Here is a 21,946-nt window from a genome sequence, read left to right on the forward strand (position 1 = left end):
ATTTTTATGAGACTGAACAACTTAATAGAGAACTGCACTTTTTGGGGGGAATTTTGTCTATCGTTCACAATCATTATGGGAGACAAGAACACGTTTTTATTTTTTTATTTTAAAGATGATAAAAAAATTTGGAAGCTGTGGCTAATTGGAGTCATCGTTGTAGCCTTCAAAGCCCTCTAAGACAACTTCAAAACCCTCCAGCAACATTTATATACACACTGCAAGTATATACACTATATTCCATCCATCCATTTTTTACCGCTTATTCCCCACTATATTGCCAAACGTATTTGACCACCTGCCTTGACTCACATAAGAAGTTGAAGTGCCATCCGATTCGTAACCCATAGGGTTCAATAAGATGTTGGTCCACCTTTTGCAGCTATTACACCTTCAACTCTTCTGGAAAGGCTGTCCACAAGGTTGCGGAGTGTGTTTATAGGAATTTTCCACCATTCTTCCAAAAGCGCATTGGTGAAGTCACACTGATTTTGGTCGAGAAGGCCTGGCTCTGATTCTCTGTTCTAATTCATCCCAAAGGTGTTATATCAGGTTATGGTCAGGACTCTGTGCAGGCCAGTCAAGTTCATCCACACCAAACTCTGTCCTCCATGTCTTTATGGACCTTGCTTTGTGCACTGGTGCACAGTCAAGTTGGAAAAGGAAGGGGCCCACTCGAAACTGTTCCCACAAGGTTGGGAGCATGGAATTGTCCAAAATGTTTGGTATCCTGGAGCATTCAAAGTTTCTTTCATTGGAACTAAGGGGCTTAGCCCAACTCATGAAAAACACCAGACTATGTCATCCATGTCTTTATGGACCTTGCTTTGTGCACTGGTGTACAGTCAAGTTGGAAAAGGAAGGGACCCGCTCCAAACTGTTCCCACAAGGTTGAAGGCATGGAATTGTCCAAAATGTTTTGGTATCCTGGAGCATTCAAAGTTCCTTTCTCTGGAACTGAGGAGCCAAGCCGAACTACTGAAAAACAATCCCACACCATAATTCCTCCTCCACCAAATGTCACACTCGGCACAGTGCAGTCTAAAATGTACCGTTGTCCTGGCAACCTCCAAACCCAGATTCCCCCATCAGATTGCCATATGGAAAAGCGTGATTCATCACTCCAGAGAAGGCGTCTCCCCTGCTCTAGAGTCCAGTGGACTTGGTGATGTATGGCTTAGATGCAGCTGCACGGCCATCAAAACCCATTCCATGAAGCTCTCTGCGTACTGTGCGTGGGCTAATTAGAAGGTCACATTCTTTCACAAATGTTTGTAGAAACAGTCTCCATGCCTAAGTGCTTGATTTTATACACCTGTGGCCAGGCCAAGGGATTTGGAGACCTGATTCTGATCATTTGGATAAGTGGCCAAATACTTTTGGCAATATAGGTTCAGAAAAATATGTAATATGTTCAATATTTAACATATTTTAATCACTTTAATCATTGTTGGAACAAATTCTTTGGCGCATTTATTTCTGTTTCCAAAGCAGCGCACTTTCGACAATGCGTGTTTCTACTTCCGGATACAAAACGTTTGTGTGTGATATAATCTTTGCACACTTGGTAACCGACAACAAAGACTATTTTTGGACAAATGAGGATTTTCAACCGTATCTTTTTTAAACTGAATTGGTGGATTGATTAACGTGGACCCCAACTTAAACAAGTTGAAAAACTTATTGGGGTGTTACTTACCATTTAGTGGTTAATTGTATGGAATATGCACTGAACTGTGCAATCTACTAATAAAAGTTTCAATCAATCAATCAAAAAATGGAGAATGAACTACTGCTTCTAAAAGCGAGCACGAAGGAAGAGTGAGACTTTGGGGCAGACCGAAGCTGAGAGAGTAAGGTGAAAGTGAATCAAAGCTACACAATGTGGAACTTAAAGCCAAGCTATGTCCACATAAATGTAGAGTTTACCCATAATTAACGGAGAAAACGTCCCTGGCAAGCTGGACCAAAAAGACGACTGTTCCTCGAGTGAGTCACTTTAAATATCCATCATGATACACACGGCACGTCATGCGTGTTAGTACAAATACAGTACATATGCTGTATAGCTAGCTGGGTACAAAGAAAACATGAAATAATACTTTAGATACTGTAATATCATTGTTCATGTTTTTCAGTCAGTACAGATTAGTGTAGTATCGCAGTGTTGTGCATTACAAACTCAAATGTGTTTCGTATTGTCGTAGAAGCTCGCTTGTCTCTTGCCGTAGTTAGCTTCCACGACTAATACCGTAGCACGACGATGTGTTACTACGCCAGAATAACAGGTCCTCAGTGTTTGTTCTTACATATTGTTGCTACAGCTTGGTAATTATACAGGTTATGCAACGTGAATGAAGTATTGTTGATGGTTTTTGAATGCATTTTAAAGTGATTTAGTGGTAGAATTGATTACATCCATTAGCTTCATTACTTAGCCACCAAGAACGAGACAATCTTTATATGTTAGAAAGCTGAAAAAAGAAAAACTCTTTTGTCTTCTTGTCTATCATATAGATTATGAACGATAGGTAAAATTCCAAAAGAAGTGAAGTTCCCCTTTAGGTTTCTGTTGAGTTGATATATCAAGATGTCAGTTTATTTTCTCACTCAAAGCAGAGAGTCAACAGCGAGACAACAACATGGCACAACCAAACGTGATGGTTGATTCGACATCCCCTTGCTCAGTGATCACTTCTTGTTTTGCTGGGCACAAGTGACTTTGTTGTTGTTTTTGTTTCATTTGACCATAGATGTTTCCTCCAGAAGGTCTTATCTTTATCCATGTGAACGTCAGATGAAACAAAAATTGAGCTGTTTGGCCACAATACCCAGCAATATGTATGGAGGAGAAAAGGTGAGGCCTTTAATCCCAGCAAAACCACCTCTACTGTCAAGCATAGTGATGGTAGTATTATGCTCTGTTTTTTTTTGCTGCCAATGAAACTGGTGCTTTAAATGGGACAATGAAAAAGGAGGATTACCTCTATATTCTTCAGGACAACCTAAAATCATCAGTCGGAGGTTGGGTCTCCCAACAGGACAATGACCCCAAACACACGTCAAAAGTGGTAAAGAAATGGCTAAACCAGGCTAGAATTAAGGTTTTAGAATGGCCTTCCCAGAGTCCTGACTTAAAAGTGTGGACAATGCTAAAGAAACAAGTCCATGTCAGAAAACCAACAAATTTAGCCGAACTGCACCAATTTTGTCAAGAGGAGTGGTCAAAAATCCAACCAGAAACATGTGGATGGCCACCAAAAGCACCTTATTGCAGTGAAACTTGCCAAGGGACATGTAACCAAATATTAACATTGCTGTTTGTATACTTTTGACCCAGCAGATTTAGTCACATTTTCAGTAGACTCAAAATAAATTCATAAAGGAACAAAACTTTATGAATGTTTTTCGTGACCAACAAGTATGTGCTCCAATCACTCTATCACAATAAATAAGAGTTGTAGAAATTATAGGAAACTCAAGACAGCCATTACATTATGTTCTTTACAGGCATATGTAAACTTTTGACCACGATATATATATACATATATATACATGCATATATGTATGTATGTACATATATGTATGTATGTACATATATATATATATATATATATATATATACATATATATATATATATATATATTAGGGCTGCGAATCTTTGGGTGTCCCACGATTCTATTCAGTATCGATTCTTGGGGTCGCGATTCGATTATATATCGATTTTTTCGATTCAACGTGATTCTCGATTTAAAAACGATATTTTTCCGATTCAAAACGATTCTGTATTCATTCAATACATAGGATTTCAGCAGGATCTACCCCAGTCTGCTGACATGCTAGCAGAGTAGATTTTTTTTAAAAAGCTTTCATAATTGTTAAGGACAATGTTTTATCAACTAATTGCAATAATGTAAATTTGCTTTAACTATTAAACGAACAAAAAATATGACTTATTTTATCTTTGTGACAACATTGGACACAGTGTGTTGTCAAGCTTATGAAATACGATGCAAGTGTAAGCCACTGTGAAACTATTTTTTTAATTTTTATAAATGCCATCCATCCATCCATCCATCCATCATCTTCCGCTTATCCGAGGTCGGGTCGCGGGGGCAGCAGCCTAAGCAGGGAAGCCCAGACTTCCCTCTCTCCAGCCACTTCGTCTAGCTCTTCCCGGGGGATCCCGAGGTGTTCCCAGGCCAGCCGGGAGACATAGTCTTCCCAACGTGTCCTGGGTCTTCCCCGTGGCCTCCTACCAGCTGGACGTGCCCTAAACACCTCCCTAGGGAGGCGTTCGCGTGGCATCCTGACCAGATGCCCGAACCACCTCATCTGGCTCCTCTCGATGTGGAGGAGCAGCGGCTTTACGTTGAGTTCCTCCCGGATGGCAGAGCTTCTCACCCTATCTCTAAGGGAGAGCCCCGCCACCCGGCGGAGGAAACTCATTTCGGCTGCTTGTACCCGTGATCTTATCCTTTCGGTCATGACCCAAAGCTCATGACCATAGGTGAGGATGGGAACGTAGATCGACCGGTAAATTGAGAGCTTTGCCTTCCGGCTCAGCTCCTTCTTCACCACAACGGATCGATACAACGTCCGCATTACTGAAGACGACGCACCAATCCTCCTGTCGATCTCACGATCCACTCTTCCCTCACGCGTGAACAAGACTCCTAGGTACTTGAACTCCTCCACTTGGGGCAGGGTCTCCTCCCCAACCCGGAGATGGCACTCCACCCTTTTCCGGGCAAGAACCATGGACTCGGACTTGGAGGTGCTGATTCTCATTCCGGTCGCTTCACACTCGGCTGCGAACCGATCCAGTGAGAGCTGAAGATCCCGGCCAGATGAAGCCATCAGGACTACATCATCTGCAAAAAGCAGAGACCTAATCCCGTGGCCACCAAACCGGATCCCCTCAACGCCTTGGCTGCGCCTAGAAATTCTGTCCATAAAAGTTATGAAAAGAATCGGTGACAAAGGACAGCCTTGGCGGAGTCCAACCCTCACTGGAAATGTGTCCGACTTACTGCCAGCAATGCGGACCAAGCTCTGACACTGATCATACAGGGAGCGGACTGCCACAATAAGACAGTCCGGTACCCCATACTCTCTGAGCACTCCCCACAGGACTTCCCGAGGGACACGGTCGAATGCCTTCTCCAAGTCCACAAAGCACATGTAGACTGGTTGGGCAAACTCCCATGCACCCTCAAGAACCCTGCCGAGTATAGAGCTGGTCCACAGTTCCACGACCAGGACAAAAACCACACTGTTCCTCCTGAATCCGAGGTTCGACTATCCTCTCTGAGCTGCTACCTTACCGTGGTAGAGGAGTTTGCGTGTCCCAATGATCCTAGGAGATATGTTGTCTGGGGGATTTCAAGCCCCCTGGTAGGGTCTCCCAAGACAAACAGGTTCTAGGTGAGTGATCAGACAAAGAGCAGCTCAAAGACTTCTATGGAATTACAACAAAATGAACTCAGATTTCCCTCGCCCGGAAGCGGGTCACCGGGGCCCCGCTCTGGAGCCAGGCCCGGAGTTGGGGCACGATGGCGAGCGCCTGGTGGCCGGGCCTGTCCCCATGGGGCCCGGCCGGGCACAGCCCGAAGAGGCAACGTGGGTCATCCCTCCAATGGGCTCACCACTCATAGGAGGGGCCATAGAAGTCGGGTGCATTGTGAGCTGGGCGGCATCCGAAGGCAGGGCACTTGGCGGTCCGATCCTCGGCTACAGAAGCTAGCTCTTGGGACGTGGAACGTCACCTCACTGGGGGGGAAGGAGCCTGAGCTAGTCCGCGAGGTAGAAAAGTTCCGGCTGGATGTAGTCGGACTCACCTCGACGCACAGCAAGGGCTCTGGAACCAGTTCTCTCGAGAGGAACTGGACCCTCTTCCACTCTGGCATTGCCGGCAGTGAGAGGCGACGGGCTGGGGTGGCAATTCTCGTTACCCCCCGGCTCAAAGCCTGCACGTTTGAGTTCAACCCAGTGGATGAGAGGGTAGCTTCCCTTCGCCTTCGGGTGGGGGGACGGGTCATGACTGTTGTTTGTGCTTACGCACCAAACAGCAGTTCAGAATACACACCCTTTTTGGGTACACTCGAGGGAGTACTGGAAAGTGCTCCCCCGGGTGATTCCCTTGTCCTACTGGGGGACTTCAACGCTCATGTTGGCAACGACAGTGAAACCTGGAGAGGCATGATTGGGAAGAATGGTCGCCCGGATCTAAACCCGAGTGGTGTTTTGTTATTGGTATTTGTGCTCGTCACGGATTGTCCATAACAAACACCATGTTCAAACATAAGGGGGTCCATAAGTGCACTTGGCACCAGGACACCCTAGGCCGCAGTTTCATGATCGACTTTGTAGTTGTGTCATCGGATTTGCGGCCTCATGTTCTGGACACTCGGGTGAAGAGAGGGGCGGAGCTTTCTACCGATCACCACCTGGTGGTGAGTTGGCTGCGATGGTGGGGGAGGATGCCGGACCGACCTGGCAGGCCCAAGCGCATTGTGAGGGTCTGCTGGGAACGTCTGGCAGAGTCTCCTGTCAGAGAGAGTTTCAATTCACACCTCCGGGAGAACTTTGAACATGTCACGAGGGAGGTGCGGGACATAGAGTCCGAGTGGACCATGTTCCGAACCTCTATTGTCGAGGCGGCTGATTGGAGCTGTGGCCGCAAGGTTGTTGGTGCCTGGCGTGGCGGTAATCAAAGGGGAACTGCACTTTTTTGGGAATTTTACCTATCATTCACAATCATTGTGAGAGACAAGAACACACGTCTTTTTGTTATAGGATTCTAAAGATGATATAGAAAGATGTGCAAAATGTGGTTAATGGGACACGCCGTTGTAGCCTCAGGGTGGTTTCCTGCTGGCCCCACTATGGACTGGACTCTATTATGTTAGATCCACTATTGACTGGACTCTCACAATATTATGCTAGATCCATTCGACGTCCATTGCATCGGTCGCCCTAGGGGGGTGGTCCTCACATCTGCGGTCCTCTCCAAAGTTTCTCATTGTCCTATTGGGTTGAGTTTTTCCCTTACCCTGATGTGGGATTGGAACAGAGGATGTCGTTCAGGCTTATATATATATATATATATATACACACAGATATATACATATATATATATATATATATATATATATATATATATATATATATATATATATATATATATATATTTATACACATATTACATATTATAAGAACTATCCCCACCCCCACCCCCCAAATTCGGAGGTCTCAAGATTGGCAAGTATGGATGTAACAATAAACTAATTTAATATCGGTTATCGCCACCAAAAAATAATAGGGTTTTTATTATCAGGGTATTGTTAAATGTGCTCAAAAAGTACTCACACACAACTTTCTAGGCAGAAGAAATATGTTCTTTAATAATATTGTTCTGGCTACTTAAGTTTAATCATTTTTATTTGAGTTTTTAATAAATGATGATATCTTCCGCTTTTATTTGCAAAAGTTTTAGTGATCTTAAATGATCAAGAAAAAAACATGTATCGAGTCCGTCACGTCCGTCAGTGGCCTTGTGGTTAGAGTGTCCGCCCTAACACTGGAAGGTCGTGAGTTCAAACCCCGGCCGAGTCATACCAAAGACTATAAAAATGGGACCCATTGCCTCCCCGCTTGGCACTCAGCATTAAGGGTTGGAATTGGGGGTTAAATCACCAAAACGATTCAGGAGCGCAGGTACCGCTGCTGCTCACTGCTCCCCTCACCTCAGGGGCTGAACATGGGGACGGGTCAAATGCTGAGGATAATTTCACAACACCTAGTGTGTGTGTGTGTGTGTGTGTGTGTGTGTGTGTGTGTGTGTGTGTGTGTGTGTGTGTGTGTGTGTGTGTGTGTGTGTGTGACTATCGTTGGGACTTTAAATCTAAGTGACGTCATGCAAATTCACTTCCGATTATCCTGTCATTTCAAGTGTGGATCGATCGCTCTGTCAGCCCATAGGTAATGATGGTCAGAATAAGTCTCATGGGGCATTGCACCACTTGAACCAATTGGTTAGAAAAAATCTCAAAGCTTTAGGCGTGCTTTGGCACAACCAACCCCCTGCTGGCCAAATGTATAATTAGAAACAGCTGCCTCTTAACCACCACATGATGCCTGATGCATTTAATTCTTGTGTCGTTTATGGCTCTTGGAAATTACATATAATTACAATAAATGTTTGACCAAACGGTTTTGTTAGTTATATTAACCCATTTTAATATATCTTATGAATCGGTTGCCAGTGTATCAATTCCTTGGAATAGCTTGCTAAATTTAATTTAAACAATTCCCCGTACGATTCCTGGAGGTAGTAAAGACGTTAGTACCCAACGTGCGTAGTGCCGGCAGACAGCAACATGGCACTGAGGCGGAAAAGTGCTCTAAAGTATGGCTACCTTTACAAGAAAAAACTTGCAACAGCGCTACTTAAGGTTGCCATTTCATTGAAGGGAGGACATATGAGCAATATGCCAAACATTTGAACACACCATGCAATAACTATTGATGAATGTCCCGTTTTTGAGCCGTGCCAATCTCATCCTGGCAGAAGTCATCAATAAATACAACAGGTACTAGCACTGCCTATAATGTTAGCAATATTACCCACTAAATTGAAATGAATGTCTTCTCATTTAGATAAGCACGGCAAGAGACAGATACTGACTGGTTTAGAAGCTGGCAGTAACAGCTCCAGTTCACATCTGCCGCTAGCTTCACCTTTCACCGCGGCAGGGAAAAGTACAATGACTCAGGCCAGGATAGGACCAAGCAGTGAATAAGTTTGTGGTCAAAAGTTTGCAACCATTTGTCACAGTAGACGCTCCGATTTTCAGTAGATGAATGTTCAATTGTAGTCAAAAAAAAGTTGCATGTGTTCCTCTAACTACATTTTCACCGAGTCATTATATTACACAGGTGGAACTCAAAATGTTTGAATATCATTACAAAGTTCATTCATGTCAGTTATTCAATTTCAAATGTGAAACCTATATGTGATATAAACTCATTACATGCAAAGGGACAATTATGGCTTACCGTTTTTGAAAACCCCACATTCTGAAATGTTCAATTTAATATTTTCAGATGTCAGCCATAATCATCACAATTATATTTATTAAAAAAAGGCTTAAATTTGTACTGTATGTTATGAATCGATGTCATGTTAGTTTCACCTTGTTTGTTTATCTAAACAAACCTGATATTGTGATTTTTGGAGTTTCACCAGTGTATGTTTTAGTGAGATGACTAAAACGTTTTTAAAATGTTACAATTTGTGTGATTTCCACACATATTTTATTATGGTAAATTCTACAAAACTATATTTATTAGTTATGTCCAATTTTCAAAAACAATTGTTTTTCTGTGCTATGTATGTGCCTCTTAAGACCTCACTGTTGGCTTTGTAAAGTTGTCTGACCTCTAAACAAAACATAGTTGATGCTAATCCACCTGTTTGCTTTATTTTTTCCCAAGTAAGAATCGATAAGAGAACCAAATCGTTAAGGGGAATCGAAACCAGAAAAACCTTCATCATCCAGCTCTGGATTTCGCCATGTAAAATCGCTAATGCTAATCAGCAGCATTCTAACAGCAAAGCTGATGTATATTAGCATCAAGAACAGGCATTTTTTGAACAGTAGAACTTAGCTTGAGTTGGAGATTTTTTGAGTCAATTGCTTTGTTGGCATTGAAATCTGCAGCATTATCGAGAAGTAGTATGGCTGAGTCCACCTTCAATGCAGCTGGCAACCGGGCGTGATGTCACGTGCAACCCAGGTAACAAAACATGGCCGGTCAGATTCGGTCAGTGACAAAAAGAATACAGGATTTGGTACCCATGCCCAACATGGAAAGTTTGTGTCTTAAAGTTAAGCTTTAATTAGGTTAAAACTTTTTGGGCGAACCTCTGGTGAGTCATGGACTAAAGATCAAAATTATAATTTGCTTGTAACCAATTTCTATAGAGTCATGATTTGATTAACATGGACCCCGACTTAAACAAGTTGAAAAACTTATTTGGGTGTTACCATCTAGTGGTCAGTTGTACGGAATATGTACTGTACTGTGCAATCTACAAATAAAAGTTTCAATCAATCAAAAAGGTTATCTCAAGGCCCTTTTCCCATATGAAAAATGAAGAGGAAATCACCTCAAGCTCACATAACCAAGCACACAAAATTCCACGTATATAACTAACTGTGGTTTGGCACTGTGTTTTCGCCTTTACTCAAACACACATCGCATGTGGTCTGCCAGAAAATAAGAAGACTGAAGACAGGGGATCCTTGGCCTTGCCAACCTTGCAACTATATCTAACGAGTAATCACACCTCTGTACTTTTGCTTTATCAAAGAAGCGATTCCCTACACATCTACAAACCCCGTTTCCATATGAGTTGGGAAATTGTGTTAGAAGTAAATATAAACTGAATACAATGATTTGCAAATCCTTTTCAACCCATATTCAGTTGAATATGCCCAAAGACAACATATTTGATGCTCAAACTGATAAACATTTTTTTTGTTGCAAATAATCATTAACTTTAGAATTTGATGCCAGCAACAAGTGAATAAAAAGTTGGGAAAGGTGGCAATACATACTGATAAAGTTGAGAAATTCTCATAAAACACTTACATGGAGCATCCCACAGGTGTGCAGGCTAATTGGGAACATGTGGGTGCCATGATTGGGTATAAAAGCAGCTTCCATGAAATGCTAAGTAATTCACAAACAAAGATGGGGCGAGGGTCACCAATTTGTAAGCAAATTGTCCAACAGTTTTAGAACATTTCTCAACGAGCTATTGCAAGGAATTTAGGGATTTTACCGTCCACGGCCCCTAAAATCATCAAAAGGTTCAGAGAATCTGGAGAAATCACTGCACGTAACAGACCGTTGATCCCTCAGATGGTACTGCATCAAAAACAGACATCAGTGTGTAAAGGATATCACCACATGGGCTCAGGAACACTTCGTAAAACCGCTGTCAGTAACTACAGTTGGTCGCTACACCTGTAAGTGCAAGTTAAAACTCTGCTATGCAAATCGAAAGCCATTTATCAACAACACAAAGGAACGCCCAGGGTTTCCCACACATTCATTTATTTGTTCCGGCCCGCCACGAAAGAATTAGGGCCACCACAAATTAAAAAAATAAAAATAAATACAAATTTAAAAAAATTTAAAAATATATATATATTTTTTTTTTTTTTTCCGCTTTTGGCTCGCTCGACCGCTCATGAAAGCAATGGGACTCTGTCTGTGAATGGAGCTTGCAGTTACATATAATATAAACATCTAAATATTATATAAATATGTACATAAACTGTTGTAATTATATTCCCGTACAGGACAGAAGTCATGTGTAAAAAGATTGAGGGTTCCTGCTTCACACACATCTAAATACGCACACACACTCGGGCTGGGCGATATGGCCTTTTATTATTATCTCGATATTTTTAGGCCATGTCACGATACACGATATATATCTCGATATTTTGCCTTAGCCTTGAATGAACACTTGATGCATACAATCACAGCAGTATAATGATTCTATGTGTCTACATTAAAACATTCTTGTTCATACTGCATTAATATATGCTCATTTTAAACTTTCATGCAGAGAGGGAAAACACAACCAAGTCAATTTACCCAAACTGTATTTATTAAACAGTTATTAAGCAGTGGCACAAACATTCATGTCATTTCAAAACAGAAAGTGCAAGATTGTCAGAGACATTTTAAAACAAGCTATCAGTGCACTTTTGTGAACGATGTTACCAAGATGACATATCAAAACAACACTAAATTAAAGTGCACTTTTTGAACAGAACACCACTACAATAGTTTAAAACACATGAAGTGCACTTTTGTGCATGATGTCACACAATATATTTCAATAACTGTCGAATAAAAATGAGCTGCATTATAGGAAATCATATAGTATATGTACTTCACTATGTGGTAGGTTCCTGCGGACGTTATCTGCTTCTGTTGTTGACTATTTTTTTTATACGGTGTTGACCTGGAATAGTTGCTTCGGCATTTTGTTGGTGTGGCACCGAACAAAGATGTTGACACGCGGAGTTTCAAGCACTCTTCATTCTTTAGCGTGTGAGTTTTCAAATAATGCTACATTAGCAGTAGTGCCACTTCTTGTAGCAAGGTTTTGCCCCAAAATTGTTAAACATCTTCCCGCTTGAAACCAAACCACCGCCAGATGGTGGACTCCCTGCTCTTTTTCTTTGTAATTAATTATTCCTTCATTTGTTGCCAGATTCACACCTTCTCTCTCTCGTAATACCACTCGCACCACTCCGCTAGCATCACAGCTAACGTTACCATGTCGCTACCTGTCTGCTCCGCGGGAGCGTGTGACATTGCACATGTGACAGTATGTGACGTATGTAAGAAGGTGCGCTTGTTATAAGTCTCTGTGAGAAGGAGAGACAAGAAAGAGTGGGAAACGCATGTAGTGTAATGCCCGCAGCTAAAAGCAACTGCGTGAGAACGTATAATCGAATATCACGAAATAGTCATTTTCTATATCGCACAGAGACAAACCCGCGATATATCGATATACTCGATATATCAATATACTCGATATATCGCCCAGCCCTACGGCAAATGCTTCTGAAAGTCATCAGAGAGTGGAAAGGAGCAGCACAAGTGTCATTTTGGGTCGTGATTGAGTCATCAAGCAACACATCTTGTTGGGTCTTGGATACACAACTGCATTGTAATTTTGGTAGTTTCACGAGCAGCCGGTATAGCGATTTTGCAGCGAGGAGGAGAATATAGTAAACGTGTAAAACTTAATAGCACTGTTTTGAACGCTGCAGCATTGCATACCAAAAAAGGCCAAAAGGGGAAGACGTTTTAAAAAAGGAGAAGTTTGTTGTGCAGTAATAACTGATGTGACAAGACGGTTGGTACAAAAACTCTTTGAAGAAACGGTTGGAATACAGAACTAAAGAGCAATCAAAAAATGTCCACATACAATTTGTCCCCTCACTTTTTTCGTTTTCTCCGTGAGGGGTCGCTACTAATTGGTTTTGGCTTAGTTATTACTGGGAATGTTCCGATCAGGGCTTCATGCTGCCGGTGAGAGCTCCACTATAAATCGACATTGAGGTAACCGCAAGAGGCTGAGTTTTTGTCTCTCTACCGACACTGACATTTGATTGACAAACATGTTGAGTCTCGTGTTTCTTGCTCACTTCAAACAGGGAGAAAGCAATCTCACTCCGTATCAGAGTTCATTTAACAGTAGAATCAACTGAGGGCAGTGAGCACTCTTTTCAGTCATTCACAATCTTTGTCTCGGTGGGCAGTGAGTGACTCGGCGAGACCACACACACAGGAAGTAAAGACAGAGAGCCTCGCGACAAGCAGTGTGAGAGTTCCGCAACGTAACAAAAAATAGCAGACAAAAAAAGTATGATTACAAAGCCAACTGTCCCGTTGTGGGAATATTTCAGCTTCAAATCTGATAGGCAATATGAGCCCATCAGATCGGACCAACAAGCAAAAAGGCCGTGACCACCAGATGGCAACAAATAGACAACGTCCGACCTAATTTTTCCAACTGGGAAAAAAGATGTTTAAGAGGTTTCAGTATTTTTGCTTACAGAAATGAGTCAATGTTTTGTTTACTTAGGACAACAAAGATATTTAACTTTTGATAGGGCTCGGCGGTATGGCCTTTTTTTAACATCTTGATATTTTTAGGCCATATCGCGATACAAGATATATATCTTGATATTTTGCCATAAGCCTTGAATTAACACTTGATGCATATAATCACAGTAGTATGATGATTCTGTGTCTACATTAAAACATTCTTGTTCATACTGCAATGATATATGCTCATTTTAAACTTTCATGCAGAGAAGGAAATCACAACGAAGTCAATTGACCAAAACTGTATTTATTAAACAGTTAGTAAGCAGTCTGAGACATTTTAAAACGAGCTATTAGTGCAGTTTTGTGCATGATGTCACTAAGATGACATCAAAACAACACTAAATTAAAGTGCACTTTTTGAACAAAACGCCACTACAATAAATAAAAACAAATAAAGTGCACTTTTGTGAATGATGTCACACCACATTTCAATAACTGTGAAATATAAATGAGCTGCATAATAGGCAATCAAATCGTTATGTGGCAGGTTACTGCAGACGTTATCTCCTTATGTTGTTCGCTTTTTTTTTCATGCGGTGTTGATGTGGAAATGGTTGCCTGCTGGACCCCCTGCTGTTTTTCTTGGGAATTAATTCTTCCTTCATTTGTTACCAGATTCGCACCTTCTTTCTCTCGTATTACCACTTGCACGGCTCCGCTCGCATCACAGCTAACGTTACCATTGGTGCTACCTCTCTGCTCTGCGGGAACGTGTGACGTTGCACCTTCTTACATACGTCACAGTATGTGACGTATGTAAGAAGGTGTGCTTGCTGTCTGTTAGAAGGAAAGACAACAGAGTGAGAAGACCCTGTAGCGTAATTACCGCAGCAAATAGCAACTGCCTGAGAACATATACTCGAATATCACGATAGTCATTTTCTATATCGCACAGAGACAAACCCGTGATATATCGAGTATTTCGATATATCGCCCAGCCCTACCTTCTAAATGACAGTACAGTGCTTCAGAATTCTACCGTAATGAGGATTTAAAGTTGATATATTTTTAAATGGTTACTTGCATTATTATTAAACATTATGATTACACTAGGCCCTTCTTAGTGGCCTAGTGGTTAGAGTGTCCGCCCTGAGATCGGTAGGTTGTGAGTTCAAACCCCAGCCGAGTCTTACCAAAGACTATAAAAATGGGACCCATTACCTCCCTGCTTGACACTCAGCATCAAGGGTTGGAATTGGGGGTTAAATGACCAAAAATTATTCCCGGGAGCGGCACCGCTGCTGACCACTGCTCCCCTCACCTCCCAGGAGGTGCACAAGGAGATGGGTCAAATGCAGAGGACACATTTCACCACACCTAGTGTGTGTGTGTGACAATCATTGGTACTCAAACTTTAAATTTCTGGTTTACGAGCAGAGGAGCATGTTTGGCAGCACGCACACACACGGAGTACTTACAAGCAGACACAGTGTGTAGGCAGAAATGGGAGAACGGACACATTTTAAGTTAGAAACTAACGAAAAAAATTAAGCTATAACACTAAAACGCCGCTCTAAAAGAGGTGCTTTAAAACAAGGCTAGCGGCTAACGTCTATCCGCAGTCGACAGTGTTTAAACTACTTCGAAATCACTAATCTTCACCTTCATGGCGACAAATAAAGTACATTTCTTACAAGTATCATCCCTGCAGGGTGAGGAATCGCAAAACCTGCTATTTTTATCAAATCGTAACTCCTGAATTGTAATCGATTCCTGAAGTGCCCAAAGATTCCCACCTCTTGCAATCAATGTCAATATTTTGTGAAGCTAATTATTGCATGTAGAAGATCAAGAAGGAAGAGGACAAGTGTTTTGTCGCTCGCAGTTTCTCGCAGTTTTACAGGATAATTTACTTCGATGTCTGTTCAAAGATTGTGTCAGTGGGTAAGCAGTCGGAGACGGGAGTGGTAAAACTTTCACTTGAGTTCCTAAAACATTTTATTTGCTCCATTGTCAACTATTAATTTTGTTACAGGTCATTTCTGCGAATATCCTAGATGCTTTTTTGTGAGGTTCTGCTCGACTGAATGAGACGTGAGCGTGGGAGCATTCCCTTTAACAGCGTATCGCATATACAATACAGGCCAAAAGTTTGGGCGTACATTCTCATTCAATACGTTTTTTTTATTTTCATGACTTTTTACATTGTAGATTGTCACATCAAAACTACGAATGAACATGTGGCGTTATGTACTTAACAAAAAAAGGTGAAATAACTGAAAACATGTTTTACATTCTAGTTTCTACAAAAGAGCCACCCTTTGCGCGGAATACTGCTTTGCACTCTTGGCATTCTCTCCATGAGCTTCAAAAAGGTAGTCACCTGAAGTGGTTTTCCCTTCCCAGGTGTTGTAGTTTCGATGCCTTCAGTGACAATCTACAATGTAAATAGTCAAGAAAATAAAGAAAATGCATTGAAATTAGAAGGTGTGTCCAAACTTTTGGCCTGTATTTTATATCCGATTTATTTCCACATACAAAAGGGGCCTGGTTTGGATATCAAAAATTCTAAATTGCACTGTTCACAAAGAAACAAAAAAAACTGAAATAGGTCACAAATGGGCAAAAAAAGATTCAGAATTAACTAGCAGTGTGAATGACATCTAAAACTAAATCTGACAAATCTTCCTTGGGGAAGAGTGAACTGCACAAGAAGTGAGACTTCCTGTGCAATTTACTCAAGGACATAGCAATGAATACACCCCATGTTTTCTATCTTTGCAAATACACACACATTGTATCTCATTTAGGTTCCGCAAGAAGAGGTACGATAATGACAGAAATGGAGAGTGGACAGATGAGTATGTGCATGTGTGTGTGTGTCCATCAAACACTCCAACTTAACTTTAGGTTTCGATTGCAACCAAAACGGTGCAGCAAGATGGACAAAAGCGTATGTGAGGAACAACCGTTTTCAGAGAATGCTCCAGACTCTAGACAGCTAAGTCTTCTCTCTAGCACTAATACTGCTGCTGTTTGTATTTACTCATTTGTAGTCGAATTAATTGTTAGTCTTCAATTCTAATCACTTCGCTTTATTCAGAAAGTCTTCAGAATAAAATAATATGGAAAGACTTTTCCCTGCAAAATGCCTATATGGATGAGAGGCGTTTCGAAACGTCTTCTAAGACTAACCAAATAGTCCAGTTGTGATTGATTGAATGCCCTGAGAAACCCAAGTAACCTCTCTGTCTTCACCAGCTAAAGAATGATACAATGGTCAAATTCTAATATTATTAAATTATAATTATTCCTAATTAGCTACACAACCTTTTGACAACAAGTTCTCCAACAACAGTCTTGGACTGGCTCCACCCTCATGAACACTTGTTGACCATGGACTCGTCTACTAATTTACTACTTAGGAGGGTGAAGAATTCTTCATCGGGGATCACTTTTGCTGATGCGTGCTTGTGGAGGCGCCCATTTGTGGTGCTTACGTACGCAATTGGCAATGTTTTTACGAGACTGAGACCAACGCTGTGACCGGTTTCAACAAATACTTATGAAATCTTCCAAAAAATCTGACCTGTGACTGTTCAACAAAAGAATGCGAATAGTCTATAACAGGGGTCCCCATTTCGTTGATTGCGAGCTACCGGTCGATGCCAGAGGGCGTGTCAGTCGATCGCCAGCCAGGCATTAAAAAAATAGACCTAAAAATGATCAATCAATCTTCACCAAGACGTCACTTCCGTCACTTAAAGGCCTATTGAAATTAGATTTTCTTCTTTAAACAGGGATAGCAGGTCCATTCTATGTGTCATATATTTGCTGAAAGGATTTAGTACAGAACATTGACGATAAAGTTCGCAAATTTTGGTGCTGATAAAAAAGCCTTGCCTTTACCGGAAATCGCAGACGATGATGTCACAAGGGTGAGGGCTCCTCACGTCCTCACATTGTTTATAATGGGAGCCTCCAGCAGCAAGAGCTATTCGGACCGAGAAAACGACATTTTCCCCATTAATTTGAGCGAAGATGAAAGATTTGTGCATGATGATATTGATCGCGAAAGACTACAAAAAAATAATAATAAAATAAAAAGCGACAGCTCCGAGCGGCGGCAGTGTGAGCGTTTCAGATGTAATTAGACACATTTACTAGGATAATTCTGGAAGATCCCTTATCTGCTTATTGTTTTAATAGTGTTTTAGTGAGATTATAAAGACATACCTCGAGGTCGGATGGCTGCGGTGAACACGCAGTGTCTCAGAGAGAAGCCGAGGAGCCAAGCTCACAGCTGCTTTTTAAACAGCTACTGCAGAAGGACGAATAATCCAATGATGTCTCCGGTAAGATATATATCACAATTTTCCCATCCAAAAACATGCTGGTTGACGTAGAGAAACATGTTCGCTTGACCGCTATGTGTTAAAAACAAAGAAACACCGGCTGTGTCTCGGTGCTAAAGACAGCTGCAATACACCGCTTTCCACCAACAGCATTGTTCTTTATAGTCTCCATTATTAATTGAACAAATTGCCAAAGATTCACCAACACAGATGTCCTAAATATTGTGTAATTATGCGATTAAAGCAGACGACTTTTAGCCGTGAGTCGTGCTGCGCTAATATTTCCTGACAGTCCGTGACGTCACGCGCACGCGTCATCATTCCGCGACGTTTTCAACAAGAAACTCCGCGGGAAATTTAAAATTGCAATTTAGTAAACTAAACCGGCCGTATTGGCATGTGTTGCAATGTTAATATTTCATCATTGATATATAAACTATCACACTGCATGGTCGGTAGTAGTGGGTTTCAGTAGGCCTTTAATTTGACATTCAAGGCAACTGAGGGTCTTGTGAGATGACCCTGGCTGCTGCCAGATCATTATTTAAAAAAAAATGACCGAGACAAGGGCGAGAAACACTTTTTATTTCCACAGACTCTCGCGCCGTACCTGCCGTCAAAACTCTAAAGACCAACAGCACAGTTCCTGTCTTCACAATAAAAGCCCCGCTTCATTCTGCCTGCACTAACAAAATAAGAGTCTCAGAAAGCCGGTGTGCACAAGCTAACAAGCTACGGAGTTTGCCGCCAAAGTATTTCTGTATAAAAAGGAGTATGGAAGCTGGACAAATAAGATGGCAAAAAACAACCACTTTCGTGTGGAATTGGACAGAAAGGAGAATTTTTGTTCTCCTCCATTCAAAAATGTGGACATTATCAGCACCACTGTCTGATTTCAATCAATGCGAGTCATCGGAATCAGGTCAAACACCAACTTATATCCTTGTCTTAATGAAAGAAAGGAATCTGTATGTGTTAAACATCCTTGCATTATCATTAAACACCTTTAACTTGTTAACAAAAACCTCTCTTTCATAAATAAATTAATTTAAATTATATATAGGAATGAGGTAGATCCCCTCAACTTGGTCATTTGATAAGTAGCTCGCCTGCAGAAAAAGTGGTCTATAACATACAGTAGCGTCAGAGGGAGTGCATCAAAGTGTGACATAAAGAAAAAAAAACATTGAATAGCACAAATCCAGCAAAGAAGATTTAATTCACTCATTCATTCAGTGTTTGCTTAACATAGTGACAATCAACCGTGAACCCACAATGCAGAAGATTTGTTTGGGAAAATAATATGTCCGGGACCGCTCATTAATGAAGGCCACTTGAAACATTGACTATGAAGCTAAAGCCACCAAGAACAAGCCAAACACACACAACACATCTCATCTGATTGTGTTGTTGTGAACGACATCATGGGTGTAAGATGAATGTACAAATACAGTAGGAAAGCATTCGCAACTAAAAAGGTGCAATTTTTTTTTCTTTAAAAAGCCCCAAGTTGTCTCCTCACTTGTCAGGCTCAGAACAGCAGCACGCTCCCTTCCCCCCTTCACAATAATAGCGCAGTGCTCGACATCCGGTCTGATAGCGCCAACAAAATAAAGGTTTCAACAAGTTTCATAAACCTGCATAATGTACTTAAAATATGTTTTCAAAATGATTATGCTTTGACTTAAAACATTAGTCAAAATTGTCCAGAGATGTATTGCACTAATAATAGTGAGGATTTTTGCATTTATTTATTGAACATGTTATTAAATTTCATATATGAAACAAAAAGCATACACTAAATATAAAAGGTAAAATTCAATGTTTTCACATTTCTATTACTTAAATGTATTGTTACTATTACTTTTTTACTTGTTTATTTGTTACTAATGTATATCCAGTTTCTAAATGATATTCAAAGTTGAGTTTTGGTGGTACACTAAATACTCAGGGGTTCAAACTACTCGTGATGGCAATACCAACCAAAATAATCGAGATTATTATTTTTGCCATGAGAATGAAGGGAGAAGGAAGGATATTCATTGCACAAGTACAACAAAATGTTATTTTCAGCACAAAACCTTTCAAGATTAGACAAACATAGTACAGGGAAGGGCTGGGCGATATGGCCTTTTTTTAATATGTCAATATTTTTAGGCCATATCACGATACACATCTCGATATTTTGCCTTAGCATTGAATAAACACTTGATACATATAATCACAGCAATATGATGATTATGTGTCTACATTAAAACATTCTTGTTCATACTGCAGTAAGATATGCTCATTTTTAAACATTCATGTAGAGAAGGAAATCACAACTAAGTCAATTTACCAAAACTGTATTTATTAAAAAGTTATTAAGCAGTGGCACTGACATTCACATCATTTCCAAAACAGAAAGTGCAAGATTGTCAGAGAAATTTTTAAAACAAGCTATGAGTGCACTTTTGTGCATTATGTCACCAAGATGACATATCAAAACAACACTAAATTAAAGTGTACTTTTTGTACAGAACGCCACTACAATAGTTTAAAACAAATAAAGTGCACTTTTGTGCATGATGACACAGAATATATTTCAATAACTGTCATATAAAAATGAGCTGCATAATAGGTTCCTGCGGACATTATCTCCTTCTGTTGTTTACTTTTTTTTTCATACAGTGTTGATCTGGAAATGGTTGCTTTGGTATTTTGTTGGTGCGGCACCGAACTGAGATGTTGATATACAGAGTAAGCACTCTTCATTCTCTAACAGGTGACTTTTCAAATGATGCTACTTTTTGTAGCAACGCTTTTAACGCATAAATGTTGAACATATTCCCACTTGAAGCCAAACCACTGCCGGACGATGGATCCCGTGCTGTTTTTCTTGGTAATTAATTATTCCTCCATTTGTTAGCCGATTCGCACCATCTTTCTCGTGTTACACCTTCTCATCATTCAATGCGTCTTCTTTATTTTCATGACTATATCATAGATGGTCACTTTAAAACTATGAATGAAGACGTAGAGTTATGTACTTAACAAAAAAAGGTGAAATAACTGAAAACATGTTTTATGTTGTAGATTCTTTAAAATAGCCACCCTTTGCTCTGATTACTGCTTTGCACACTCTCAGCATTCTCTCCATGAGCTTCGAGAGGTAGTCACCTGAAATGGTTATCACTTCAGAGGTGTCATCGTTTTGATGCCTTCAGTGACAATCTACAAACCCCGTTTCCATATGAGTTAGGAAATTGTGTTAGATGTAAATATAAACGAAATACAATGATTTGCAAATCATTTTCAACCCATATTCAGTTGAATATGCTACAAAGACAACATATTTGATGTTCAAACTGATAAACCTTTTTTTTTTGCAAATAATCATTAACTTTAGAATTTGATGCCAGCAACATATGACAAAGAAGTTGAGAAAAGGTGGCAATAAATACTGACAAAGTTGAGGAATACTCATCAAACACTTATATGGAACATCCCACAGGTGTGCAGGCTAATTGGGAACAGTTGGGTGCCATGATTGGGTATAAAAGCAGCTTCCATGAAATGCTAAGTAATTCACAAAGAAGGATGGGGTGAGGGTCACCACTTTGTAAGCAAATTGTTGAACAGTTTTAGAACAAAATTTCTCAACGAGCTATTGCAAGGAATTTAGGGATTTTACCATCTAAGGTCCATAAAATTATCAAAAAGTTCAGAGAATCTGGAGAAATCACTGCACGTAAGCGATGATATTACTGACTTTTGATCCCTCAGGCGGGCTTCACGGTGGCAGAGGGGTTAGTGCGTCTGCCTCACAATACAAAGTTCCTGCAGTCCTGGGTTCAAATCCAGGCTCGGGATCTTTCTGTGTGGAGTTTGCATGTTCTCCCCGTGAATGCGTGGGTTCCCTCCGGGTACTCCGGCTTCCTCCCACTTCCAAAGACATGCA

At 40.8% G+C, this 21,946-nt stretch overlaps 1 protein-coding gene across 4 annotated transcripts in view; it reads right to left on the reverse strand.

The window, feature by feature from the left end:
* kdm6a (lysine (K)-specific demethylase 6A) overlaps nt 1-21,946 on the reverse strand; it is a 133,527-nt gene that overhangs the window by 103,546 nt on the left and 8,035 nt on the right. For 2 of the 4 annotated variants that reach the window (XM_061879671.1, XM_061879673.1), the window contains exon 3: nt 16,035-16,088. The exons of the other annotated variants lie outside the window; for them this stretch is intronic. In XM_061879671.1, coding sequence (XP_061735655.1) covers nt 16,035-16,088 — 54 coding nt within the window. The remainder of the gene's footprint in view (nt 1-16,034; nt 16,089-21,946) is intronic. 4 annotated transcript variants of the gene reach the window in all.

This window comes from Nerophis ophidion, linkage group LG19 (genome assembly GCF_033978795.1).
Source record: "Nerophis ophidion isolate RoL-2023_Sa linkage group LG19, RoL_Noph_v1.0, whole genome shotgun sequence".
NCBI classification, from domain to species: Eukaryota; Metazoa; Chordata; class Actinopteri; order Syngnathiformes; family Syngnathidae; genus Nerophis; species Nerophis ophidion.